Raw genomic sequence first — 27594 nt, 5'->3', positions numbered from 1 at the left:
AGGGGCCCTGCTCAGACAGGAGTGCTGGATCAAACCCACAACGGGCTCTTGCTGTGGCCAGGAGCACCACAGGAAGTCCTGGAAGCAAGGTGTAAATGACATAATTACAGGAACTCCTTTTCCTCAGTAGGTCAATTTGTATTAGCTAAACATGTCTGTCAGGATCAGAACAGATCAAATAGTCAGAGTTAAGCAAAACAAATAGGAGGTCAGCACCTCCTGGTTTGCCCAGTTTCAGAACTTGTGAAATACAGTCCATCAGTAGTAATGATGCTCTATTTCTGGATGCCAGTGTTTTCCTAGCAATGCATCAGCTTGCAGGTTTGCAATACAAGATATCTAAGTACAGGTATGTCCAGACAGACATAGAGCCCACTATTTAGATTACTTTTTGGTGCTGTTTAATTTGAATCAAATTGTAGGTCGACACATGTTTTGATTTAGAGTAGAGATGGGCATAAACTGTGGTCTTGGCAGCTTCTGCCAGTTCGTCCTTTGGACAAATGGGTTCAGTGGCTCCCAACTCTGACTTCTCTGGCAGGTGCTCACTTGGTGGGTCATGAATACAAAATCTTCGTCTTCTTCTTCTTCTCAAGGAAAATTCTAATTCACATCCTTGGTGTCCCTGACCCTGACGACTGCTGCAGCTTTCTCTCTGCCCTTCTGGTCTCTGATGTGGGAACACAGCTATCTCAATCACTCCCTTCTTTTACTGTTTTGATTATGTGACGCCCTTCTTTAAATTGCCCTACTTTCTTTCTTCTCTGGTGAGGAATACAAATTATTCATGACCTTGTTCCCTTACCTATCAGTCCACAGATCCACAAAGCATTTGGCACAGTGTAATCCTACACATGTCTTTGCGGAAGTAAGCTCCACTCAGTTATTCTCAGCCAAATATGTTAAAGGGGTACAACTGGATTCCTCATCGCCTATTGAAAGTAAGCCTGTATACATGTAACTAGGCACATGTTCTTGCCTCCTTTGGTAAAATCCTATTGCTAGTCCCAATTAGAGTAGATCCATTGACTCAAATGTTGGCTGGTAAGCCAATTATTATGTATGTCCTACTGTTTCTAGTCTATCCAATTCTATTGAAAGGATCTACTCTGAGCTGAGACTACAGATAGAATTCTGTCTTCTGTATCAATATTAGACTGGAAACTTCTTGGATGACTCCACCTTTCTTTATCTTATTGCACTAAAGAATAACAGGTCCATAGTGTTATGCCACCTCAGGTAATGAGTCGTCATAGGAACTGATGAAACAGAAAACACATAATTACTGCAAGGTTGTTTTTATTAGTAGAATCTCTACTGTCCAAGAGAATACTGTGGATTCCATGGTGAAATTGGCATGGGGTGGGGTTGGGGTTGGGCAACCACACACTAGGGCCTAAGAGACTGAGATAAGGACCTGTTGAAATATCTTTAAAAGTCAATGGAGTTGGATGTCATCAACATATTGGTGGTACCAGACTGCCAAATTCTGCACTGTCTCTTTCAGGTTTTTCATGTATATGTGAAATAGTATGATTACTCATGGAACTCTGAGAAACTAAAGAAAGGAAGGAAGGAAGGAAACTGTATTAGTTCATGGGGAAGGGGAGAAATCTCAAATTTACTACTGAGCTATTAGGATCAACCTATATATCAAAAAGAACATACAGAACTCTGTTTCACATAGACCAAGTAAGCCAAAGGAATTGAATATAATACTGCTAAATAAACCTATGTCATTAAATTATAGGGAAAGCAGCAACTTGTGCACATAAGAATAGATTTTTCACTACCATTTCCCCCCTTTTTTATGTGCAAAGAACTTTTTTAAATAAAAAAATCATTCACATAGCTCTTCTGCTTTTAGTCTAAAATGGTTCTTCTAGTTTTAGTCTAAATTAGTTTACCACCTCATGGAGTGCTTGTGTGAACTAGGCCATAGTTTGTTGTATGGAGGGGCAAACATTTGATTTATTACATGTTAGCAAAACCTTCAGGACTAAATGATGTGCAACACAAACATTTCATTTCCCATTAGGAATCTTTCTGAGAAAATGGGGCTGCCTAAGGATAATCTTGCCAAGACCACTCAGTTCCTCCATGGAGAAAGGAAGATGAATGGACTTTAACTGTGGTGACTTTAATGCACATTTGTCAATGTGAAGGGGTGTATGTGGTTATCTATTGTAAATCATGTCCTTGATGAAAAAGGTTGGGTATTTTTTTATGATAGTGGATCTAAAAATGTCAAGTAAGGAGTTCTAGAAGTGTTGCACACTTTGTCTACCGTTGTCTGGAAGGCATGCTGCTTCATTGTTAAGCAGAATCCTGATTTGTGCATTACTAGAGCAGTACTTTGGAAGTGTATATTTAAAGAACTTAATGCATTCACTATAATGGTGCCAACTCAAACTATTATGCAAGTGTCATTATAGCTGTGAGGAGTTTTTCTCAGATGTGCTGTTTTCAGCTATTTTGGCTTCAAGGGAAAACAAAGAGTTTATTTGCTGTTGGCAATAATCAGATGGTGTCATAAATGGGCAGTACAATGCACAAAGTCATTAAAGAGTTCTCAGAGACCAGGGGTTTATTTTTAAATTGTGACTAGTAACAGTTAAAGTTCTAAGGTCTCCCCAAAGTATTTAGTAAACATCATAGTTAAAATTTTAAAAGTCTGTTGTTGACTTTGCTCTTTCTGCAAAGTAATTTAAATAGGATTCTTTTTAGTTACGCAAAAATGTATTTGAATGCCACATTTTCCTCCCATCTACCTTGTCATTTCAGGATATACTACAGCGGACAGTTTATAGCATAAACCAGGAGTTGAGCTATGTGACATTCCTTACTGGGGCTATACTCCCATAATCAAAAACTTCCAGTTACACTATGAACGGAATGAAGTTATCCTTTGATAAGTTACAACCATAATGTAGTATGTTTCTATCTTCTCTGCTGGAGAAGTAATTAATTCAATTAGTTTGTAACTAATTATGAGAATATTTTGTACTAGAAGTGCACACAATCTTGAGATGGGTTTTGCAAAAGGCCGCAGGCTCACGAGTATGACAAACACTTCGCATTCAAAAGGTCCTAGGGAAGTCCTAGGACTGGGGAAGTCTCTCCAGAGAGCACATACAGTACAACTGGTGACACTTCCTGTAGGCTGTCCACTGGTCTGACTCAGTGTAGATGGCAGCTTCCTTCTTTTCCTCTTGTTTTTTGGAAATGAGAAAAGATAGCTATTTTTCTCTTCATGAAATTAGATCTCATTTTTATATATACTTGTATCTGAAGACTCTGTTTTTCTGTTCTGCATCAAGGTTGTATCCTGTGTTTCGCCCAAGGCAATGAGCAGATCTCCAAACTGCAATTTTCATTCCTAATGAAAGTGGTACCTGGTTGTGGATTTTATTTTGTCTAGCAACAATGCCTCTTGTATCAAACTCAATTAAGAGAATAAGAATGGCAGAAGAGTCTTTTTGCCCTGGCTCTGTGGACCTGCTTCAGAAGCTCTTTCTGAAGAATGGTGGCAGCACGTGGTGGTGAAGCAGGCAGCTGTGGTGGTGGAAGACAAGGCAGGGAGGTGATAGGAGCAGTGGGAAAATACATGGACTTTATTTTATTGATCATATGTGTGGTGGAGGCAGCAGAGACAGTGGTGGTGGCACATGGTGGTGGCAGAGTAAGTGGAGGTGGCAGGTGCAGCAGAGGTGGTGGCAGCAGGTAGGGAGGCAATGGTGAGGCGGCAGGGTCAAGCTGCCCCCTTCCCATTCCATCATCAATGAAAAAAAAAGGGGGAGTACAGTTTTGATCAGATTGCATCAAGATTCATTTTGGTTTGGTGCTTTGTAGCTATGTACATGAATTTGACCCAACTCCGGGAGGCAGTGGAAGACAGGAGGGCCTGGCGTGTTCTGGTCCATGGGGTCACGAAGAGTCAGACACAACTAAGCAACTAAGCAACAACAAGCTATGTACACGGGCTGCTGTGCATTGCATTAGTAAAATATTGCACCTTGTTTCCATATTGAATCTTGATATAGGTGTGTGTACAGCCACATGCACTTGTAAATAGTGCTGAGGGGGAGAGACATTTGAAGAAACTTTTACAGTCCTTGCCCTCTTGTCAGCTGAGGTTGCCAGGATGAATTGGCCAGGATGCATTTCCAAGGGGCTAAGCTGTGGCCCTCCTGTTTATCAACTGTATCCAGTAGTTCAAAGCATTGATACAGTATGTACGTACATTACTTTGCTGAGGAAGCTTCTTCCTGCCCAGAGGTATGGCAATTTGGGCTGAGGGATGAGGCCACATTAAGGGAAACAGTTCATTGGCCTGGATAGACTTGAGAGGGATTAACAGGAGTAACAGTTAATTAAGGTAATTGTAACATCAAGCATTGTTCTGCATAAAGGAAGCCTGAGAGATTTGTGTATCCTCTTAGCATCCTCACATAACGGAAAAATTCATCTCCCTGGAAGAACTCTGCCTACTCTCAAGAACATCTTGTCAGTGGTCTAGTGATCAGTAGAACTGTTAGGCTAGCTACATTTTGATTATTTTCTAAGTGTGTACTTTCTTTGAAATGATCCAAGATTGGTTTTGTAACTTTGCTGTAACCTTCTTCTACTTTACTGGAATTATTGTGAGTAACTTTCACCTCTTTACTTTTTGTAATGATTTTCTGCTTATTTCTTTTCCTCTTTAGTAAAAAACAACAACAGGTGTTGATTGGATAATGAGAAAATCCAGGTACTAACTTCCAGTGTCTTAGCCTCACTATATTACTGTGCAGTTAAGACAAGGTCAGCAGATTCAAGGGGTGTGTGTGCTGTGGTGGTGGCAATGATTCTACGTGCATTGAACATTGTTGAGTAATACTCACTAAAAGGCACAGCCACAGAAAGGTGGTGGCATGCCAAGGAGTGGAGAGAAACAGTCTGGATTGCACTTGATAGATTCTTCTGCCTTCCTTGAGTCTCAACATCTCATAGTGGAAAAGGGCAGAGGAACACAGAGATTATCTAAGGAGTGGTCCAAGAACTCACTGCAGCATAGTCACCCCTTGTCAAAAGTACCCATTTGAAATGGGCACCGTCATGGATTGATTTAGATGGATTAAATCTTGTACTGAGGATGGGATATGCAGTTGTGAACAATGTAAAAAGGATTCCATATTGGTTCTCTGTATAAATGATTCTGCATGCTGACAGTGTATTTTCTAGAGGGATGTGGGAATGTTTTCTTGTAGGCCTGAAGAGGACATTCCTAGATAAGAAGACTGGTCATTTGTTATGGCGGAGCTACAGATGTGCTAAGGAAAACAACACCTGTTTCCCATGAGAAGAGAAGAAAGAAGATAAGGAGAAACTGTTTACCTGACTGCATGCCTTGATTGGAAGACAGCGTGAGAGACGGAGAAGAAAGGGGGTTTCCAGCAAAGCTTGAAAAAGGAACTTTTGCTATGGACAATGTCCATTCTATCTTTCCTTGACCTTTTCGGATTACTTTTCCATTATAGTTTTTCTAGGTCTTTTGCCTGCTGCACAGTGCAGGTAAAAGGACTGATAGAGATGTAGGGAGACTAGGGAGAAAGGGGGGGGCTTTATGCCTCTTGCCTACTCTAGTGGAGCTTTTTAGAGATTTTTAGGATATTTTGTGTTTTTGTATTTAAAGAGAATTGTTGCTTCATTTCTATTTTGTAACAAGCCTTGAAAATGGTAATATGCTTGCTTTTGCATTAAACTGACTGTATTTTGTAAATCTTTATATCTTTTTAAATAAAATAATAATTATAAAAATCAATTGGCCTCTTGAACAGAATAGCTGTCTTTTTATTACCCTGAGGGGGGAAATTAGGCCACATTTACGCTACTGAGTCCTACCCTGTTGAACACAGTGAGTGTTCAAGTGGACTACATAGCTCATGTGTTTTTCTTTTTTGGAATTTTCTAAGGTTGCTGAAGTCTCTTTTTAGGGCAGACTTGTAAGCAGAGGTTTGGGGCAGCCCTTGGCTGAGGTCACCAGGACTAAACCCAGCTGTATAAGGGGGCATAGGCTTCTAATTACTTTCTGTCCGACCGGTCAAGCATTCCTTTAGAGGAGCTGATTGTTGACAGGCACACAAAAGAAATGTGTACGAATATCCTTTGTTGAACCACAACTCTCCTACTGGTCATGCTGGCTGGGGGCATTATGAAAGTTGTAGTACCAAAAAAAAAGTGGATTTGAGCATCTGTGCTCCTTTTTATTTGGTCACAATATACTTTTTTAAAAAGAAAAAAGAGAGGCAAATATATACAATTAAACATTCAATGGGTCTTTATTGAGGATTGGGGTTCAGTGTGTTTGAAAAGCTCATGAATGTATGGAGCTGCCATATGTTGACTATTTAGCCATATCCCCTACTGCTTCCTCCTCCAATGTGCAGTGATTCTTCTCAACTCTCTCACATGACAGCAAAATCCTTTGGAATGGCTCAGTCCCTCAAGTGATCATAATCAGATCCAAAACACATGCTTAATCTCTGAGGGTCAAATTACATGAGTTGCACAGCTCGACGTTTAGAAGGAAAGCTCAGTGGCAAAAGGTATTTGTCCTAGAATGAACTTCTCTCACCTTCTCATCTTGCTGTTTAGCTTGCTGTGATTTGCCACTGGCTATCAGGAGGTAATCACAGACATTATTTACAAGCCTGATTGCTCAGGAAGGCAAGTCTAAAGCACAGACCTTGCAATCAGATTCTAACTATGAGCAGAGCATCTTGTGTAGTTTGATATGGTAGTGAGAACTGCTGGATAGCTCAGTGGTTTAGGCATCTGACTGTGGAGCGAGAGGTTGAGAGTTTGATTCCCCACAGTGCCTCCTTGACAAGAGTTGGACTTGATGATCCATAGCATCCCTTCCAGCTCTCCAGACCTAAGATTATTATTGAAATGGGATTTGGGATGCAAGCATAGTCCAGAAGACTGTCAGTCTTGCATGATAGCTTTGTATTGTTTGCATAAACACTGCTCTTTTAAAAGCATGTGCAGTTGGAAAAGGTACCCTGAGGGTCACTGGCTAACAACCTCTGCTGAAGCACACATAACAACAGAAATGGGAACAGTAATTATTCTTAGGAAACCTGAGATAAAGAAAAAAAAACTGTGATATCACAGTTTACGCCAAGATTTGTAGATCAAGTATTTCTTCACACATGCTGTCTGAAATCTAGTTGCTGTTGTTGTTTAGTTGTTAAGTCATGTCCGACTCTTTGTGGCCTCATGGACCAGAGCACGCCAGGCCCTCCTGTCTTCCACTGCCTCCTGGGGTTTGGTCAAATTCATGTTGGTTGCTTCGATGTCACTGTCCAACCCTCTCGTCCTCTGTCGTCCCCTTCTCCTCTTGCCTTCACACTTTCCTAACATCAAGGTCTTTTCCAGGGAGTCTTCTCTTCTCATGAGATGGCCAAAGTATTGGAGTCTCAGCTTCAGGATCTGTCCTTCCAGTGAGCACTCAGCATTGATTTCTTTCAAAATGGATAGGTTTGAAATCTAGTTGTAAGTCACTATTAAAGTAATAAAACTTACATGGGTGTTGACTCAACAAATCTTCACTGATTCAATAGGTCTACTCTTGTTACAACTTATAAGCAGATTTCAGTCAATGATTTTAAGAATCTACATTTAAATATAAGAAGCAACCATGTGATAAACAGGTCTCTCTCTGGCTTCTATGTTGTGCACACTTTTAAAATTAAATTTTGAAATACAAAATAAAAATATCTCCCCCACTACCCCAAACAGAAAACCTGAACTGGCACCTATTTATCCAGGAGGAGGTACAGTGGTGCCTTGCATAACGAGGTTAATCCATTCCAGATTAACCCTCACTATGTGAAAACATCACTAAACGGAATGTAAAAACCCATTGGAACGCATTAAACATCATTTAATGCGTTCCAATGGGCCCTAAACTTACCGTTCAGCGAAGTTTCCTCCATAGCAGCAGCCATTTTCGCGCCCTCAGTAAGCAAGGGGAGGGCGTTAAAACGCTGCGTCCGGCCATTTCGGGGCTTCCAGCAGCCATTTTGGAACCACCTAACAGCTGATCCGCGGGCATCGCAAAGCGAAGATCGGTAAGTGAAATGCTTACCGATCGTCGCTATGCGAGTTTTGCTCATTGCGACCGTCGGTATGCCTCCGCATTAGCAATCCCGAAAAAGGGATCGCTATGTGGATTCATCGTTATACGGTGCGCTCGTTAAGCGAGGCACCACTGTAAATAGAAATCATTGCATTTCCCAAAGCAGACTGATTCTGCAGCATTGACAAGAATCAACTTGGAGAATGCCATTATGGAAATTAAAAGAACTGAGACATTGATTCCAAGGCGTGAGGAAATCAGTACAAACAGTGGTGTTGAGAGTAATTAAATACTACTTGCAAAAGGCTAATGCTACCATTTACCTTGCCTGCACATTTTTAATTTAGATAATTGTGTGGAATGTTTGATACAACAAATCCATTTATCTCTCTAATCTCCCCATGCTTTTATTTTATAAGTTCATATTAATGTGGTCTAATAGTGGTCTAGATGATACGATGCAACCAATATAGCACCAGCAGAAGAAAATGTAGGATAGAATACATATGTATCTGAATGGCAAATACTGACAAATGAAAGCCCTAAGTGATAGTTGGCAAGCTGGAACATAAGGGTCAAATGTGGCCCTTGGGGTGAATCCATGAAAGCTATAAGGGCATCCAGAGGGAATGGAAAGGAGGGCAAGAAAGAAAAGTGAGGTGGGAAAGAAGTTATATGTGTGTGTGAGTGGGGGAGGGAGGAAGAAGATAATGGGTAACAAAAGGGAAAATGATGTTGCAATAGGACCTCCCTACCTGCCGGATCAGCATCTGCAGATGGGGTATTTACTAGAACTAGCCACTAGAGGGAGCCAAAGACAATGCTATAGCGTTTGCTAATCCCATATTTTCAGCATCCACGGACGGGGTGGTGGTGGTTGGTGGTATTCCTCACCGTATTCCTACTGGATCTTGAAGAGAGGATGAGATGAGGGTAGAACTGAAGAAGCAATGATGGGGAGAAATGAGGCCCAGCCTCAGTGCTGGTAAATTTGTGGGGTCTGGCAACCAATTTTCTGCCCCTGGAATTTTCTAGGAGCCACCTAGAAACCACCTACAGGGTGGAAAATACAAAACATTGAAGCCAGAAGTCCCAGATGTCCACTTCCAGATTTGAAAATATTTGTTTGGCTCTCACTAGTGCGGCCATAATGCTAATCTCATTTCCTTGCTGCCCAAACTCAACTGCAGGCAAACATAAAGAGATAGCCAGGACATACAACCCAGATCTTGCATGGATATTTAGTCCTGGCAGATCTCACTTTAGGAAAGAACAGTTGTTCAAGTTCGCACTGCAGCCATCTCCCAGACATAGCACACCCTCCCCATCCTATGTTTTTAAGATTTAAAACACAAGTTGCAGTGATCATGTCATTGGAAGCAGAGCTTCTCTATGAGGTAAAATTCATTTGTTTATCTTACACAGAGGTTTCTCGGCTTCCAAAGTAGCAAATTGGCTTCCTTTTCATTGGTGATTGTTCATTGGGAGATAAGCACAGGATTCATTTACAAGCTGATTGCTCATTCATTGGAGTTTTAAAGCACTGTCTCTTTGCAGAGGAAATGCTTTATATCCTTCAGATTACAAACCAGGAGTCTCATTTGCTTCCTCCCCTGGATACGTGGGTAGACTGTTTGTTTTATAAAAACCATAGATCTTTCTATAAACAGGCACAGGGTACTTGATTTAGAACTCCTGCTTCTATACATTATTTTAAACGGAGTGGAATTTATCCCTGCTTTTTTTGAGAGAATGTGCATTTTCTGTACATTCTTCAAATTATATATTTTGCTTGCATGTACAACCCCATTGGCAAAAATTGTGATTGTGCTGCAGTGTGCATTTTCTGGTGCACACTTTTAAAATGTGTGCATTTTATTGGGCATGTCCACCCAGCCAACAGATTTCCCACATTAGATTATGGAATCCACACATTCTAGGCATTCTAAGACTGCCTTATTGCAAATATGAATGAGAAAACAGCATGCTCTGATACATTGGTTTGGCTGTCTCTGATCCACAAAACTGGTTACTGGTGCAGAAACAGGTTTCCTGTTCATGCACCATATGTGCACGTCTGGAAGAGACATGTGAAACAATGGCATAATTATGCATCCACAGTAGCAACCATATTGAATGAGCACTTCATGCTGCCCTACTGCACATTGATGCTATCTTAGCACAGCAGCAGTGCATAGCTGAAATGTGCTCCTATTGTAATTTTGATCAGAACAATGCATTCTACAAGCCAGATCTTGTTCTGAAAGCAAGGATGTTTTGTCCTGACAGATCTCACTTTAGGAAGATGATGTACCCTCTTGCATGAGCTACTTAGACAAACATTGTTGCCAGAAAACGTATACTTAAAGTGCAACTTCTTCTTTTCCCCTTTCTCTCTCTATCAATAAACAAACCAGCTGGCATTGGCAGCTCAGATACAGAAGAGGTATGACAGCTACTGCACACCAGATGTGTCTGGGTGCATGTTTAAAGGCACTTTTTTTCTGTATCTAGAATAAGGTCTGACACACCTGTCAGTTTGGGGTTTCCTTAGTTTCAAACTTTGTTTCATCAGCAACCATGATGTGTTTACTGGTGCAGAATTATATATTTGCCAATGGGGTTGTAAATGCAAGCAAAATATATAATTTGAAGAATGTGCAGAAAATGCACATGCTCTCATGAGAAGAGAAGACTCCCTGGGAAAGACCCTGATGTTGGGAAAGTGTGAAGGCAAGAGGAGGAGGGGATGACAGAGGACGAGATGTTTGGACAGGGGCATCGAAGTGACCAACATGAATTTGACCCAACTCCGGGAGGCAGTGGAAGACAGGAGAGCCTGGCGATCTTTGGTCCATGGGGTCACGAAGAGTCGGACATGACTTAACGACTAAACAACAACAATGATGATGTGTTTTATAGAGCATAATATCCAAAGTATCCAAAGACTTTGGTAGATCTACCAGATGGTTTGTCAGTTACAGTGAAAGGTCCCAGGAAAGGTATCCCCGTTACCTCTCAAAGATTGTCCAAGTGGCTGGATACAGATCTCAGCGAGCAGGCTCTGTTATCAGCTCACAGGTGAACTCCTTCTTTCTCTGCCAAAAGGACACTCTACCCAGGCAGTAGCTACATACATTCACAGCCTTCCTCAAGGGCTTGCAGCTCATGGACATTTGCAAGGCATCCACGTGGGATCAGACCTTCTGTGTCATTACTGCCTTGATGTCTGAGCCAAACAGGATGTTGTGTTTGGCAGGGCAGTCGTCTCCTCCACTGCAGGATGATATCCCTCCAGTTGGTAAGTGAGCTGGCCAGTCACCCACAAATGTGATTTTACAGTATATAAGGGCCACAGTGAAGAAAGATGGGTTACTTGTAACCATCGTCCTTCAAAGGTTCTTATGTGAATTCACACAACCCTTCCGCCCTCCCCTTAGCCTGTCATGCAGCTCCCATTCTCAAGGGTCAGTAGCAGGCTCAGAGAACTGAGAGTGCAATCCAGGACAGGAGTGTTTGCAGCTCACTGTCCTTTTTTCTAAGCTCTACAAGGTTATGAGGTCAACCACACAGGCACAGAACAGCCCATGAGTGTGGATTCACAGAAGACCTCTTAAACAACTGTGGTTACAGTAAACAACCCGACTTCTTGTTTAACCATGAAAGGCCAGTCCCTAACAGGAACCATGATGCATTTATATATCATAGTACCACAGAACTGGAGAGGTTGAAGTGACCTGGTGGATCACTGAATCCATGCATCCTATTTCCCAAGCACTGGGTTTTGATGAAAAAGTGTTGCTGTAAAAGAACAGCAGATATTGTGAGCTCTGTCTCTGAGCAATGATCTGGGGAGGCACCCAAAAAATCCAGGATGCATACTTCGCTGCCAATCCAGGATTTTAATCATTTGCTCCTGAATAAAGCATCCCAACCTAAAACCTGATGGAAATCACTTCTAGGTCTGGAATCACCTGGAAAAAAAAATCGTTGCTATCCTTTCTAAATGCTCTTCAATAATCTGGGACATCTGGCTGGACATAAGGAAGCAATTGCCTCTTTGAACATACAGTATCTATCTATACCAAAAAGAGTGGAAAATGGGATAAATAGTATTCAGGCCAGGGAAGGTTCAGCTGAGTTTCATTTGAACACCAGAGCTGTCTATAAACTTCTTGCTGTGTCAAACTGGGAGATTTTATGTTGGTATCCTTTTGATCGCCTATGGTGGAGTTGGGAACAAAATGGTGGGCCAAGAGCCTGTCTCCTGCCTCAGGGGTTGCACTGAGAGCCAGGAATGTTTTTTTTTTAAAAAAAAAAAATAAAATAAAACAAAACAAAATAATGAATATGCCAGAAATCAATTTCTGGCTACTTGTGTTGGGAAAAAAATGTTCACGCCGATGAGGGACCAGAGGGATCCAATCATCGTGGCGGGGCTTTGGCAACTTGCCCGGATTGACGCGTGACGTCAGGTGGCCGGACGCAAGGACGGCTAAGGGGTGTGGGCAGGTCAGAGGGCATTTAAAGGGGGTCCCCCCCTTTGTTCTTCAGCAGCCATTGCTGAACTGGCAAGGGAAGGTAGCTGTCGTCCTCGGTGCGAGCGCTTAGCACGTGCGCACGTGGAGGTGCTTACGACCGTTACCCCTCTTCCAGAGCAGTGTGTGCAGGAACCGGGCATTGGTTACGAGCGGCAAACCAGGGCGCAGAGAAGGGCGAGACGCAGCGGAACAACGGACAGGGAGGGGAGCATCGGCTCCCATCCCACGGTGATACCGTTGGCGGGCACCCCCCCCGTTAGCGTTGGTGGGAGGGATAGGGGCAGACAGTTCACGGGGCCAGAAGAGGACATTCCCTTGGTTTCAGGCTACCCCCACCAACCCCCCCTTTTGTCGCCCTCCCCCTGCGCGCCCAGCGCAAGAGGCGTTCTTGCTGCCCACTCCTTGTGACGCCAGGGGATTCCATTCCCGCCAGCAAGCCAGGAATTTGCCCCCTTTAGTCCTCCGCACCCAGCACCTGATCAGCGGCGGCGGCGGCGGCGGGGTGGATCGGAGATTAGCTGCGGGAGTGAGGGAGCCAAGCGACTTACGTGTGCATGTTGTGCCTTTACACCAGACCTCCACCCAGCTCCACGTGTTTACCCAGAGGAGCAGGGATTTAGCTGTGGGACGCATTTGCCGGGTGCAGGGCGCTTTAAATAAGTTAAAAAAAAAAAAACCCATTCGCCTTTTGTTTTTCCCCAGCGCCACGTGGTTTCTCGCAAGGAACCAGTGACATTTTACTGACGTCAGGGGCTTCCCCAAGCCTTGGGAGTCCTTCCTTTTGTCCCAACACAGCAGTCGAGCGGCCACAGGGCTTGGGGTGGCGGAGGTGCTGATTGGGAAGGGGAGGGGTCCAGTGGGCTTTTCCGTGAGGCTGTGGTGCTTTCCCTCACGACATCTGATCAGGGTGAGATCTTTGACTCAGAGGGCTCTCATCCCGATCAAGCTGATGTTACCAGCGCCACGTGCTTTGGGAATCCCTCTTTGTTTGCCTCAGTAGGCAGCCTCAGGGGGCGGGGCCAGCAGCCACAGAGCTGGACGAGCCCTGGCAAGCCGAGAGCTAGCCTTCTCCTTGGGGCTGAGGGAGAGTAGAACAGGCAACTTAATTAAAAAAAAAAAAAAAGACCTCGAGGGACATCACCATTGCCTGCGAAGTACAACAACAATAGAGTAATTAAAAAAAAAAAGCAAACAAACAAAAAAGCAAATTATTGAAATAAATAAGTATATAGATAATTCACTAAAAAGAAAAGAGGTGAAGACAAAAGGGGGGAGCCAAGGCGTACCATAGACTATTTGCGAGACGGGTTTGGCCATGGCGGCTCGCAAAGGACAAGGAACAACCCAGAGAGGAAAGCAGCGCGCCAGGAAGCGCCCGGTACCCGAGCTTTCCCCTCCTCAGTCTTCATCAGACGAGGAATCATGGCCCATATGGCAGAAATTACAGCAGAGGATGGATGCCTTGGGAGGGGCACGGGCGGGTCAGGCGCCCGCAGCCCAGGGTGGAAGGCAGCCACGCAGGTCAACCAGGGATGCCAGGGGGCACCGGAGGGCGAAGTTGCGCGCCCTCGCCCAGGATATTCATAATAAACTTGCGGTTTTAGAGGCGGAGCTGCAGACGGACGATGCAAGCGAGGATGCTACAGCACCGTCAGAGCGGAGCACGGAGACTGAGGTCCCTACTGCCTCAGAGTCTGAGGCATCTTCAGCGGCGGCAAGAGGCAGTAACGGAGCACCAGGCGGGGGCAATATAGTGGAGACTCCAACGCTGCAGGGATCAGGTGGGTCTTCCTCACAGAATATCACAAACCCAGATCCCCCATTGACAGGAGGTGCATGGCCATGGGGTGGGACCAGTCAGTCAGCGCCTGATTCAGGGGCCAGGCAGGCCGCAGCGAGCGCAGACGTGGCAGCACAGGACACATCCATGGTGGCACCGCCGCACAGTGGGGGGGGCGGCCAGGTAGCAATTTCGGTTGGTGTTACGCAAGGAGCAGCGGCACCAGCTCCACACACAGGCTCGACTGCTGGAGCACAGGGACAGGGAGCGGCCGCTCCGCTCAGGGGATCAGGTAGTGGCACGCAGGCAGCAGGCACAGGGCGACAGACACCTACATCACAGGAGGGATGTAAGTTTTTAGGCCACCACCTGTCCTTGGCGACAAAGGAAAGGATTTGGCGAGGCGAATTCCTTGATTTTTTTGAACTCCTGAACAAGGAGCCTGACAGGAAGGAGGGAGAGAAGGAGGATGAGAAGGAGAAGGAGAGGAGGAGACGTAAGAAGCCAGCACGGACGTGGGAGAACTGGCACCCTGGATTCGTGATTTACGCCGCGGTAATGGTACAGGCGCAGCCCGAGCGGGCCGCCGCATTGTTCCATTATTGGGACATTATATACCGGGCGTATAATGATTTTGGGGGCCAGGCCTGGATAGAGTATGACGAGTCTTTTAGGAGGATGGCTGCCGAACAGCCTGAGTTACGGTGGGACGAGCCCCTACCGAGGTTATGGTTGCAGGTGATGGCACCCTATGCAGGTGACAGGACGGACACTGGGCACCTGCTCCGGAGATCTACCTCAGCCCCCCGCCGGAGTGCGGGGCAGGTGGTTCAACCCCGCTTGGTGTGCTGGGAGTACAACTCCAAGGGTGTCTGCTCGAGAAAGCAGTGTAGATTTAGGCATGAGTGCTCGGTCTGCGGGGGCCCTCATTCTTGCTCCAGCTGTTACCGTGCGGGGTCATTTAAGCAGGCTGGGGGAAGGAAACCCGGAGGCGGAAACAGCAATCCGGGTAAGGGGCCCCACCCCAATTAAATTAGAGGTACTTGAGGCATGGCTGAAGGAGTACCCAAACAAGGCAGATGCACAATATTTGCTGGCAGGTTTTAGGGAAGGCTTCAGGATACCGGCGGAGGGTGAACGACAACCATATTTTTCAAAGAACCTAAAATCAATACAAGGAAGGGAGAAGGTGGTGCAGGATAAAATTGACAAGGAAGTACGGGAAGGAAGGGTGTTGGGGCCTTTCCCTGAACCGCCTTTAGCCACTTTGAGAGTGTCTCCCTTAGGGGTAGTTCCAAAGAAAGCACCCGGACAATTTAGATTAATCCAGCATCTGTCATTTCCGGAAGGGGCTTCAGTCAATGATGCCATACCTCAAGAATTTTGTACAGTGCGATATACTTCATTTGATGAGGCGGTCCGGATGGTCCGCCAATGTGGTGTGGGAGCGGAGATGGCGAAGTGTGATGTCCAGGCGGCGTTTAGACTTCTGCCGGTGAACCCTTTGGACTTTGACCTTTTGGGGCTCTATTTTCAGGGCGCCTATTACGTAGATCGGGCTTTACCAATGGGCTGTTCCATTTCTTGCTCTGCCTTCGAGCGCTTCAGCACTTTTGTTGAGTGGAAATTGAGGAGCAGAGTCGGGTGCAATAGCACAGCCCATTATCTTGACGATTATTTGTTTTGCGGGGAGGCGAACACAGGGAGGTGTAGGTACATTTTGGATAACTTTAGGAGATTGGCAAATGAGCTGGGGCTTCCTTTGGCCGAGGAAAAAACCGAAGGACCAGCCACGACCCTTACTTTCTTGGGGATTGAGCTAGACTCAGTCCACCAGACTTCCCGGTTGCCGCAAGGAAAGCTTGAGGACCTGAGGAGGAGAGTAGAGGTGCTCATGGGCAAGAAAAAGGTCACCTTGCGGGAGCTGCAGGAGATAGTAGGCCATCTCAACTTCGCATGTAGGGTTGTGGCTCCGGGCCGCGACTTCCTGCGAAGGTTGAGTACAGCCATGAAAGGGTTGCGTCGGCCATTTCACAGGACTAGGGTTACGACAGCGATTAGGGAGGACTTGGAGGTATGGAAGAAGTTTTTGGCGGAATACAATGGAGTGTCCTTTTGGAGAAGCACGAGGCTGCTCAGGGCCGAGTTCCAAGTCCAGTCCGATGCAGCAGGGTCAGCAGGCTTTGGGATTTACTACAGAGGCAGATGGTGCTCGGGCACCTGGCCAGTAGAGTGGCACCAGACCGGGGTCACTAAGGACTTGACGTTCCTGGAATTTTTTCCCATAGTGGGTGCGCTGTGGCTGTGGGCTGAGGAATGGGCCAATTCAGCTGTGCGTTTCTGGTGTGACAACCAGGCAGTAGTGCACGTAGTTAACAATCAAACTTCCCGGTCTGAGCGAGTCATGGCCTTGGTGAGGGCGTTCACGTTGCGGGCATTGAAGTTCAACATATTAATACAGGCCAGGCACGTCCCTGGCATTGATAACCGCATAGCGGATGCCTTGTCACGCCAACAGATGCAACGGTTCAGGGAGCTGGACCCACGGGCCAGCGCGGATCCGGAGATTCTTCCTCAGGAGGTTTGGTCAATTGGCGTGAAGACGCGGAGAGGGTGATAAACATGGCCCTGGCACCCAGGACAAGGAGAGGGTACTCAGCAGTGAGTAAAGAATTCCATAAATTTAGAGAGTCAGTGGGCTTGGATCAAATTTGGCCTGTCCCAGTCGACCATTTACAACAATTTATCATTAGCCTGCACAGACAAGGCCTGGCCCCGGGAACAATACAGGGCAGGCTTTCAGCATTGGCTTTTCAGGCCAAGGCTAGGGGCTTCCCTGATTTCTCTTCCGATTTTCGCATAAGAAAGATGATTGAAGGTTTGTACAAAGAGAGGGGCAGGGCCATGGATACCAGGGCGCCAATATCTCTGGAGCTCCTGAAGGGAATTGGCCACCAGTTGGGAACCATCTGTCGGGACGAATACGAGGTGAGCCTGTTCCGGGCAGCAGCGTTGGTAATGTTCTTTGCAGCCCTCAGAATCAGCGAAGTAGTTGCTGGAGGGAAGGGTGATCGGTCCAGAGCTGCATTGCAGATGGCCGACGTTCAGAACGAGGACGGCGCCATGCGGCTGCATATACGCCGGTCCAAGACAGACCAATGGGGGAAAGGGGCCTGGGTGACGTTGGCCCCATGTCATGATGTAGGTTTGTGCCCGGTGCGGGCTATGGAGGAATACCTAACTAAGAGGGGGGTGGAGCCGGGATACTTGTTTATTCACAGGGACAGCTCCCCCCTCACGAAGTACCAATTCTGGAAGCTGACTGAGGAAGCATTGAGAAAGGAAGGGGCCCAGGGACAGCGATTTGGCACGCATTCATTCAGAATCGGGGCCGCATCAACAGCGGCGGTTCTCGGCTACCAACCAATGGACATTAAGCGGATTGGCCGTTGGGCGTCGAAATCTTACCGACGTTATATCCGGCCGCTACCTAACGCGTAGGCAAGAAGCCTACTTTGTTGTGTCTTTCAGGTGCTCCGCAGGTACGGAGGAGGAGCCACATCATCATTATCGGCCACAGCTTCGTGTTCTGGGCAGGGAGATATGCTGCCACATCCCCATGGGGGAGCAACCTGGGCCTCGATGACCGAGCCCTTGTGGAGTGGAAGGGGCGCCGCGGCATGCTGTGGAGTCAGCTTTGCCGAGCGGCCGCCTTTGGTAGGCAACCACCAGACGTGTTATTGATACACCTGGGTGGCAACGATTTGGCTCAGTACCCAGGAAAGGCACTGATCAGCGATGTGGTGCGTGACCTCAGCTGGCTGAGGCGCACGTATCCGGAGATGCGGCTGGTGTGGTCGACCATCATCCCTCGCCGGATTTGGAAAAGGGCGAGACACTTCTGGTCTGTAAACAAGGCCCGGAGGAGTGTCAACAGAGAAGTCGGCAGAGCAGTCTGTGGCAGCCTAGGTCAAGTGATCGGGCACCACAGAATACGGCTCGATAGGCCGGAATTGTACAGGCCAGACGGAGTGCACCTGTCTGAGCAGGGTCTGGACGTCTTTTTGGAAGACGTCAAGGGGGGTCTGCTGTGTGAGCTGCGGCAGCTCGAGGGGGAGCATGGGAAATAGTAGGCTATTCCCATTGCTGTGGCGGGTAGTGCGGATTCAAAGGTACTGGATATTGTTTTATGGGGTAGTGGCAACAAATTCCAGCGCATCTGGACCAGTAGCATGCCCGGGTAGGCAACCGTGGTGCTGGAAGGTAAAGATGCGCTGGGGACGCTACCGGACCCGCGAAAGGTACAGAGAGAACAAAGGGGTCCGGGGAAATTCGGAGACCGTCAGTTATTCCATGTTGATAACGAAGGGAATAACTGAGGCCTGAGCCCAGCCTCGCAGCTGGGCAAGAGCCAACCTATTACCCAGTGAGAATTTGAATCCGCACTACAGCAGGACCCCCCTTTTTCCTCAGAGGATTAGCATGTTCATGGAATACGAATGAATATTAATAAAGTGTGGCCCATGTTTAACCCATATACCTGGTCTCGCGTGGTTATTCCGGGATAAGTTGGCAATGTTCACGCCGATGAGGGACCAGAGGGATCCAATCATCGTGGCGGGGCTTTGGCAACTTGCCCGGATTGACGCGTGACGTCAGGTGGCCGGACGCAAGGACGGCTAAGGGGTGTGGGCAGGTCAGAGGGCATTTAAAGGGGGTCCCCCCCCTTTGTTCTTCAGCAGCCATTGCTGAACTGGCAACCCACCCGCCCGCCCTATTTACTAGTGTGAGATTAGCTGGTCGCCCTATTGGGGGCCGGATAGGAATTTTTGACCCGCCACCCAATTGGCCAATGGAGGCGGGGATTTTTCGCCTATCCCACACTGGACTAGGAGCGTTGGCCTAACGAAGGTGGTAGCATTTGGTCACACAGGGCGGGTAGTGCGGATTCAAAGGTACTGGATATTGTTTTATGGGGTAGTGGCAACAAATTCCAGCGCATCTGGACCAGTAGCATGCCCGGGTAGGCAACCGTGGTGCTGGAAGGTAAAGATGCGCTGGGGACGCTACCGGACCCGCGAAAGGTACAGAGAGAACAAAGGGGTCCGGGGAAATTCGGAGACCGTCAGTTATTCCATGTTGATAACGAAGGGAATAACTGAGGCCTGAGCCCAGCCTCGCAGCTGGGCAAGAGCCAACCTATTACCCAGTGAGAATTTGAATCCGCACTACAGCAGGACCCCCCTTTTTCCTCAGAGGATTAGCATGTTCATGGAATACGAATGAATATTAATAAAGTGTGGCCCATGTTTAACCCATATACCTGGTCTCGCGTGGTTATTCCGGGATAAGTTGGCAAAGGTACAGTATTAGGGTACATTAAACAGTGTATCAATACTCCCATAAGCTTCTAGGAGCAGCAATTCACAATTTGTCCAGAAAAAGAGAGGGTTGGGGAAAGCAAAAATAGCTTTTCAAATGACTATATGTGTCCCACATAATCCCATCCTGGAGTCTAGCTGATTGCCCTTCCCCAGGAGTCTTGTCTTGCCCTGTGAGTTCTTTCATTCACAACAGAAGACTCATCCATTTTTGTCCCATCTTTGTTCTTGCAAAATTTGAGTGGAAGGGGAGAGATTTCAGAAGGGGTGTTAATGGTGTAGTTAAGATCCATGTCCATCTCAGATTTGGGGCAGGTTGTACCCAGAAATTTGTTGTTGTAACCCCTTGCAGTAATACCCTCTCCCTCACTCTCTTCAATTTTCTTTCTCTGCATAATACAATGCACTGCCCGTTTGTTTACAGATTTGGATTGAAATAGAATAGCATAATTCTTATAAGAGAGAACTATCAACCATATGACATCTCTCCTTAAACAACCCCTCCAGAAGACAATAAGAAAAACAAAAGCAAACCTAAGACAACTTTTTGCAAAAACCAAATGCTTTGAAAAGAGGCTAAATCCACATCCCTGTTCCTGCAACTGATGTTGCCCAGCAGGCAGCATTACATTTTCCTCCTGTTTTTCATAAATGTGTGAAAAATCTGCACAACAATTTTTCCTTTCAGCATAACAATCTTATACAAGATTTTAATTGCTTCTGAAGATACTTCGGTTACATCCACAACCTCCCTGTCATGCATGCTGATAGGATCTGAATGTTACTTTCAAAGCTGGATGCAAATGTAGGTGAAATTGAAGTTCCAGCATTCAATTTCCAGTTTTGGAAATCCACACTTTATTGCCACAGGAATATGTGATCACTGTAAGGGATGTGAAGCAGGTAAAGCAATGGTGTTAAGGTTTGAAATCTTGTGCGTATAGGGTCTTGAAATAATTAAGGGGGCATAGAAAAAATAGCCCAGTAAAAGAAAGTGCTTTTAAAATTGAGGTCTGAACAAGAGTTTGTTGTAGTCATTTCAAAACAACTAGCCGTCTCTCTGGCCAACCAAGATCACTGAACAATAACAATCCTGACAGTGGAAAATGTTTATGTTATAATGAACTTGTTCATATTACAATGTGTAAAGAAGGAGTGTCATTTGCAAGTCCTATGGTGCACCCTTTTGGTGAATATAATATTTGAGTTTTCAAGAGTCTAGTGCAGCTGTTCTCAGTGGGGGTCATATAGCCTCTGGACAGAGGCTGGCACATTTGAAGGGGAACACAGACTCGAAAGAAGTTCTTCACACACCACTTTATAAGGTTTTTTATGTGACATACAATCATGATGTGATATGTTTCTTTCGTATTATGTTTATGGCCATGGCCAAAACAAGGTTGAGAAAGCTGGTTGCATTTTAGGATTTTAGGGTAACAGTATCCCAGCTCATCAAATGCTTAATGGTACAACTTGTTAGATATTGTTACAGACCCTTGAAATTACAAAGGCTGCAGAAATTCTTTTCTTTTTTTTTTCAGCAGCTGTCCTATTGGGCCATGGGAGCCTCTGTGCATGTCCCCATTTCTCAGCTGAGAGGCAGGGACATGGGCAGAGGCTGCCAGCCTTCAGGAGCTGGCTGCATCTCAAGATGGTGGCATCAGTGGCAGCAGAGGCAGCAGCAGGAAAAGGTAAGGAGGCAACAGGGACAGTGGGAAGGGAGTAGAGGGCAGGCTAAAAAAAAAAAATTCCCGAGCAAACCAATGACTCAGTTCATGGTTTGTTCAGGAAAAATTCATAAATTCACGAAACATTTTGGCGGTTTGTGCCCATCTCTATTTACAACCAATTTGAAGTATTTTGTGCTTATGGCACTTAAAAGCAATGTAGAGAAATAAAGCTTGTAGGACTAGACAAACTGATGTTGCCTGGAATCATTACAATGAAAAGGGTCATACCTTGATAACCAGACGGATTTTGATATGATCTTCAATGCCTATGTGGTTTCATTCTGGAATTAATCCATAATTGGGATAAAATGCCAGCTGTGATTAACACAGGCTTCTGCTTTTCCCTAAAGGTATATAAAGTTCTGTAGGGCTCTTGCAGACATGTTCAGTTGTCAAAGTCTCTGTCTTGACAACGGTCTTGCTGGGAAAACAGGGTTTAGAGTACCAGAACCCTAAATCTTCTTTTGATGGAAAGGAGAAGAACTAGATATGTACTGCCCATGTTGGCCCCCACTGTGCTGCAGCCACATCATCGGAAGAATTTATGGGTGATTCATAATCTTCAGAAGTGCAGAAGAATGTGTATTCTTCCAAAACAAGAGCCATAGTGTGCATCCAGGTGCTTTTCTATAGGTCCTAAAATCTCTTGTTATGCGGAAACATATTGGAGGGATTTGTATTTAATCTGTGTATTGAGTTGCTGCTTTTTAAATCTGAGCAATCGAACAACTGCAAAGCTTGGTTGTGCTACTCAATACGGATGATATATCCTCACCTACCCCTAAGCAAAATGAAAGCTCACTCACAGGCTTTCTTACCTGATCCGCCCCATAGGGTTGTTTTTAGTTTAAAGTGTCTCTGTGTGTGTGTGTGTGGGGAGGATGGAAGAACCAGGCACCATGCCTTGATCTAATCCCCAAAACCCAAAAGCAGTCAGATGACGTTTTTTATCTCCATTCTGTTAAGGCTTTCAGAGTAACAACTTAGTACAAATTAAAACAACTGAAAACTATCTCAGTTAGTAAAAGCATTGTCCTTTCAATATAAACATAATCAAATGGATGTTTAGCTTATTAGTAGTTAACATATTGCCACTTTCTTACTATTTTCCCCTCTCCGAAAGTTTTATTTTTCAACCAATCAGCCAGTCTATTTGTACTTGCTCTGTTTGTGTGCATGTCTGTGCGCTCACTATTGTTGCATTTAAGAGTTTTTGGCTGGGAGGGACCTTTCTGGACTGGAGTGATGGTCAATCAACTCAGTAGCAGCCAATTGCCCCTCCCCCCCAGCTCAGATTCTTCCCCTAGCTTTTTACAGTTAGTCAGATCAGTCTGTCAGTGTTAGCAATGGAGTCTGTCAGAAGTGGACATGTAGAGTAAATGGTTGTCAGTTACATAACCAATCAGTTGGTCAGTAATGAAGCTAGTTAACCACTTAAACTCAGTGATCTAATAAGTTAATTTTATGCAATAAGAAGTTTGTTTTTTATCTATGAAGAACTGTAAGTAAACAATCATTTTATTCCTATTATCAGAGTCTCTGAATGAATTATTGACACAGTAAGTGTCAGCTGAGGTAAACTAATAAATAAGGGGTAGTCTACTGAGGGAGACTTGAAGCCAATCAGCTCTGTAGGTTCCTGACTGAACCGTTTTATCCACTGAATAACTAGAGGAAATTTATTTATTTTTATTTATTAAAGCTGCACTCAATTTCTTCACTCTTTCCCCCCACCCAGAAGTCTTTGGATGCTTAGTTTTGCAAAGATGCTAGCTTTTTGGGCAGATAGCTTTGCACAAATAAAAAAAGCACTCATCTCATTCTCGTACTGGAGATGAGAAATCTCACAAAGGTTAGCAATGTCTTGACAGGGTGTCCCAGTGTGTCAAGACAGCATATATCAATGACAATGAGAAATTCAGTGAGGTTTCTTTAAATTCCCTTCTATAAGCAGAGGAATTGCTTTTGGACAGTCACAAAAAAGAATGCAAAGTAAGGTAAGAAGCTTTAAGGTAAAGGTAAAGGTTCCCTTTGACAATTTTTGTCCAGTCGTGTTCGACTCTAGGGGGCGGTGCTCATCCCCGTTTCCAAGCCATAGAGCCAGCGTTTTGTCTGAAGACAATCTTCCATGGTCACATGGCCAGTGCGATTTAGACACGGAACGCTGTTACCTTCCCACCGAGGTGGTCCCTATTTATCTACTTGCACTTGCATGCTTTCGAACCGCTAGGTTGGCGGGAAGCTTTAGCTCCCCCATAATTAGCACACGACTGACACTCAAGAAATGTACTTCACACATATGTCTATTTAGCACAGGCAGGGCACTCTGTTATGGCCAGTTAATGATCCCTCTCCCCCAATGGCAGTATAAAATATGCCTCTACCCCAAAGCAATTTCCTTAGGCATGTATAACACACAGTAGATCTGAAGTGCCATTAGTGTGGGAATCCATTTCATCTGCTGCTTTCCAACTCCAGAGCTTTGATGCCAAGCACTTAATAGACATAACTACATCAGACAATTAAAATCAACAATAGGGACAACTTGATTAATAGCTTTAAGCAATATGGGGACTTGGCATGTATGCAATATTTATGGTTTATCTTCGCTGAGTAATTTGAATAATTGATAGTTAGGAAAGAAGACTAGCTTACGTATTATGAGCTATAAATTAATGGTTGATGTTCCAGCATAGAAAAAAAAAGGAGGTTATTATCTACTCCTATAAAAAGCAGGATAAAATAATGGTACAACTAATCTTCACATTGTAAATTATGTCCTCTTTGCCCTCTTTTTAGTTTTTTCTCTCTGCTTGAGGGATGAAGAAATAATTAATTGCAGCTGTGTTTTAGTGCATTTAAGGGCTGGTGATAGTGGCACACTGGAGTTTATGGGCTTTATCCTGATGTTCGCTATGTCAACTAATTCTCTTTTCCCATATTGATGGCACAAGGCAGAAAATCAGGTGGCCTTGCTTGTCCATTACAAAACAAAACAGAGTTAACACAGAACACCTTTGCCTGTGAAAATCAAGATTGCGGCAACTTGGTGGAACATGAATGTAATGAAAATCTCTTCAAACAACACTTCCCCCCAATATAATTGCACTTCAGAATGGTGCTTCAATCAATGAAGAGACGTACATGATGAAAATAAACAGGAGTTTGATTGTTAAAAATAAAGGAAAGGGAGGACTCTGAGTTGCCATATTGAATTTACAAGTCAATAAAAAGCTTCCTGTGATTATTTCTAGTGGAGTGACTGTCACAGTGAAGGTTTGGGTGTTTCTGAGGTGAGAAAACTTCCTTAGTTTCAAATTAGGATCTGTATACTTTTGTGTGTGTGTGTGTGTGTGTGTGTGTGTGTGTCTGTGTCTGTGTGTCTGTGTGTGTCTGTGTGTGCGTGCACACACGTAAAAACCACTCTAACGTATTTTGCCACTTGTAGCAGTGAGTATTCTTCCAACATCTGGTGCTATCAAGGTCAAATTAAAATTATTTTGGAAACTGAGTCTGTCCCCTGAAAATGAAAATACAATAAAGAAGCACCAAGGATACAATCTAAATCCCATTAACCTGTGAGTAAGTCCCGTTTTACTAAGTGGTAAAATCGTAAGTGTAAATAAACAAACTAAAATGCACTGTAAATAACAAGAAAAATTCTGACATCTTTTAACACCAAGATTAAGTGTCAGAGGTGGCTGCCTCACTCTGCCTAATGATAGGGCTGTCTATATGCATAGAATACACCCCACACCTGTTCAACAAAGTGTCACATTGGATGCTCATATAAGAGGGCTGGGAAACCCTGTGGCAGAGGCATAGGGCAAGTTGTTCCCTCAAATGTGTAGCTAGTATCCCCATAAGAATATCTGGCAAAATAAACTAAACTGTTGTCCACTGAATACAACACTAGGGCTGATAGAGAGATAACATTATATATAGCTGCTCCCTGACCCTGAGGCCTTCAGTAATTGTAGCCATGCAAAAATAAACTTGCTGCATTCCCAGACGTTTCACTTTAGGCTCTAGGTTCACTGGGGTCACAGTCTCTACTTTGGACACCTGTTCCACCAAATTTAACGGCACAATTTGCTAACATGGACCTTTGAAGCTGTATACTGTGTCAGGCCATTGGTCCATCTGGCCCAGTATTCACCATTCTGACTTGTGCAAGTTGCCCAAAGTCTCAGGCAGACGTCTCTCCCATCCTTGCTACCTGTGACTGATCTGTCTTTCTCCCTGTCTACCCTAATTGTCTTGACAGGCCAGGATTGAACTTGCGATCTGTGGCATGCAAAGCATGTACTCCATGAATGAGCAATGATGCTTCCTGAGACTGATGTGGAACTTCAAGCTGATTCAGGAGGTCCGGGAGAACTTGAAAATGAAGTCATGCCCCTTGCCTGCAGTGATGAGACAACCCACGGGCCCAGGAGTGTGGTGTCCCAGTCTGCAAGTTGGGGATGTAACGCTCTGTGTTTAGACTATGATGCACCCATTACAGTATTTAGAAGGCATAGGGAGCTCAGCATCAGAAAGCATTCTCAACCTAGCATTACACTATATCCATTTTCTTACAGATATGTATTTCAAACCTGATTCTTATTTCTTGAACCCTTATTGTGTGTGCAAGCAGATGGGCTAAAATCCTCTTGCCCCATTAAATTCAAAAAATTTAATGAAGCCTGTAGTTGAAAAAACATTGCCAGTGAATCCACTCTATCTCCCACATAAAAGGTGGTTGACATGTGTTAACCTGTGCCACTTTTGGTGCACTATAATATGGTTGTTTTATTCAAGGAAGGCAATCAGGAATAATAAAGGTTAAGTGCTATTCATAGTACCCTTTTAGAGCTAATGTCTATATTTCATGTCTAGTGTAATGTTTGCCTTTAAACATATTCAGTGTTGCATGTGTAGAAAGATAGTTCTCCCTAAATATCATAAATGTAATATTTCTCAAATAGGAAAAATCATATACAAATCACTAGAAAGTAATTACATAAGGCATGACAACTGGAGAGAAAGGAATTTCAGAGGAAAATGTTGCAGAGTTTTGAATTTCTGGTAGATTTTTTTTGCCGCACAACAGAAATACAGAGACCCACAGAGGAGAATAACCTCGAATTCCACAGAGTCCAGCCCTTTCTCAATAACTAAAGTGTCAGTTCTGAGACATTTGTAGGAGAAAGAATAACTTTTTTTTACTTACAGTTGTTTGAAATCACAGACTTGTGTTTGCTGCTTTCTGTACTGCATACATACTTGTGATGGCTGCCCCACATCACTCCTGTCATTCACAGTCAGGTTCTCATTTGCATGAGTCTATGAGAGGAGGGGAGGAGTCAGCGGAGATAAGAGGGTTTTGGCAGAGGAGTGAAAGAGAGAGAGAGAGAGAGATAAGCAGAGAGAATTGCAGAAAGAAAGAGATAGATTATAAGGGAGATAGTGAGAAGAAATAATAATAGAGATAAGCTGGTCAAGATAAACAGATAGAGCAGGTGTGAAGGTGTCAAGATATATGATATTTGAATGATTATATTGTATGCATTGAATAAAGAACTGTGATTATAATTAAATTTAATACCTTTCAATAAATCAGTTCTGTTGGCAGCAACCTGACAAGTGTCTGACTAAAGTTCTTGAGATATTGTGGATAAAGGAAATCCATTAGTGGCAGTGAGAAAAAGGGGGAACATCCCAATTGTTATCTGCTGGTGGGAAGACATAACGTGAGCCCTTTGTTTGAGGAAGCAAGCAGGGGTTATGTGGTAAACATCACAGTACTACAAACAGTTGCCACTGAACAGTGAAAGGAAGGGGTAGAACCCTCAGCAGAGAGGTGAGGCTCTCTCTGAAGTTCAAAAACTGGAAGGAATTATTGGTTAGTGCTGGATTAGATACACAATGACCTCAGCCCATATTAGTCCCTCCCTCTCAGTAAAACTACAGACAGCATATAAGGTTGTGAATAAAACTTCAAAAAAAGAAAAGAAAAGAAAGAAAATGGATGAACTTTGGGAGGTATAATCAA

At 44.7% G+C, this 27594-nt stretch overlaps 1 protein-coding gene and 1 long non-coding RNA gene across 5 annotated transcripts; both read left to right on the top strand.

The window, feature by feature from the left end:
• Nucleotides 1–12520: 12520 nt before the first annotated feature.
• On the top strand, nt 12521–19764 carry LOC140707334 (uncharacterized). 4 transcript variants are annotated; one of them, XR_012087304.2, is made up of 3 exons: nt 12524–14447; nt 16965–17107; nt 17978–19764. XR_012087304.2 is itself a non-coding variant. In XM_073000190.2 (2 exons), the coding sequence occupies exons 1-2, from the start codon at nt 13982–13984 to the stop codon at nt 17945–17947; spliced, it is 1449 nt and encodes a 482-aa protein (XP_072856291.2). In that variant the 5' UTR covers nt 12521–13981; the 3' UTR covers nt 17948–19764. The 4 variants fall into 4 exon arrangements, 2 of the variants coding, with proteins under 2 accessions (XP_072856291.2, XP_072856294.1); XR_012087303.2 differs by having other exon boundaries at nt 12521–14447; nt 16942–19764; XM_073000190.2 differs by having other exon boundaries at nt 12521–14447; nt 16965–19764.
• A 1604-nt stretch (nt 19765–21368) lies between these two features.
• On the top strand, nt 21369–27179 carry LOC144588862 (uncharacterized). The gene is made up of 2 exons (XR_013544597.1): nt 21369–21518; nt 25825–27179. It is a non-coding gene; the product is annotated as an uncharacterized LOC144588862 (long non-coding RNA).
• The last annotated feature ends 415 nt before the right edge of the window (nt 27180–27594 follow it).

Source organism: Pogona vitticeps, chromosome 4 (assembly GCF_051106095.1).
Source record: "Pogona vitticeps strain Pit_001003342236 chromosome 4, PviZW2.1, whole genome shotgun sequence".
In the NCBI taxonomy this organism is placed as follows: domain Eukaryota; kingdom Metazoa; phylum Chordata; class Lepidosauria; order Squamata; family Agamidae; genus Pogona; species Pogona vitticeps.
Note: the sequence above shows the minus strand (reverse complement) of the source record. Positions and strands in the feature narration are given on the sequence as shown.

Bases quoted from the DNA above. Each gene is read 5' to 3' on its own strand.
- LOC140707334 (XM_073000190.2), top strand. From the start codon at position 13,982: ATGGCGGCTCGCAAAGGACAAGGAACAACCCAGAGAGGAAAGCAGCGC. The intron at 14,448-16,964 runs GTGGGTCTTCCT...TCACGCCAACAG, and splicing joins TCCAACGCTGCAGGGATCAG to ATGCAACGGTTCAGGGAGCT.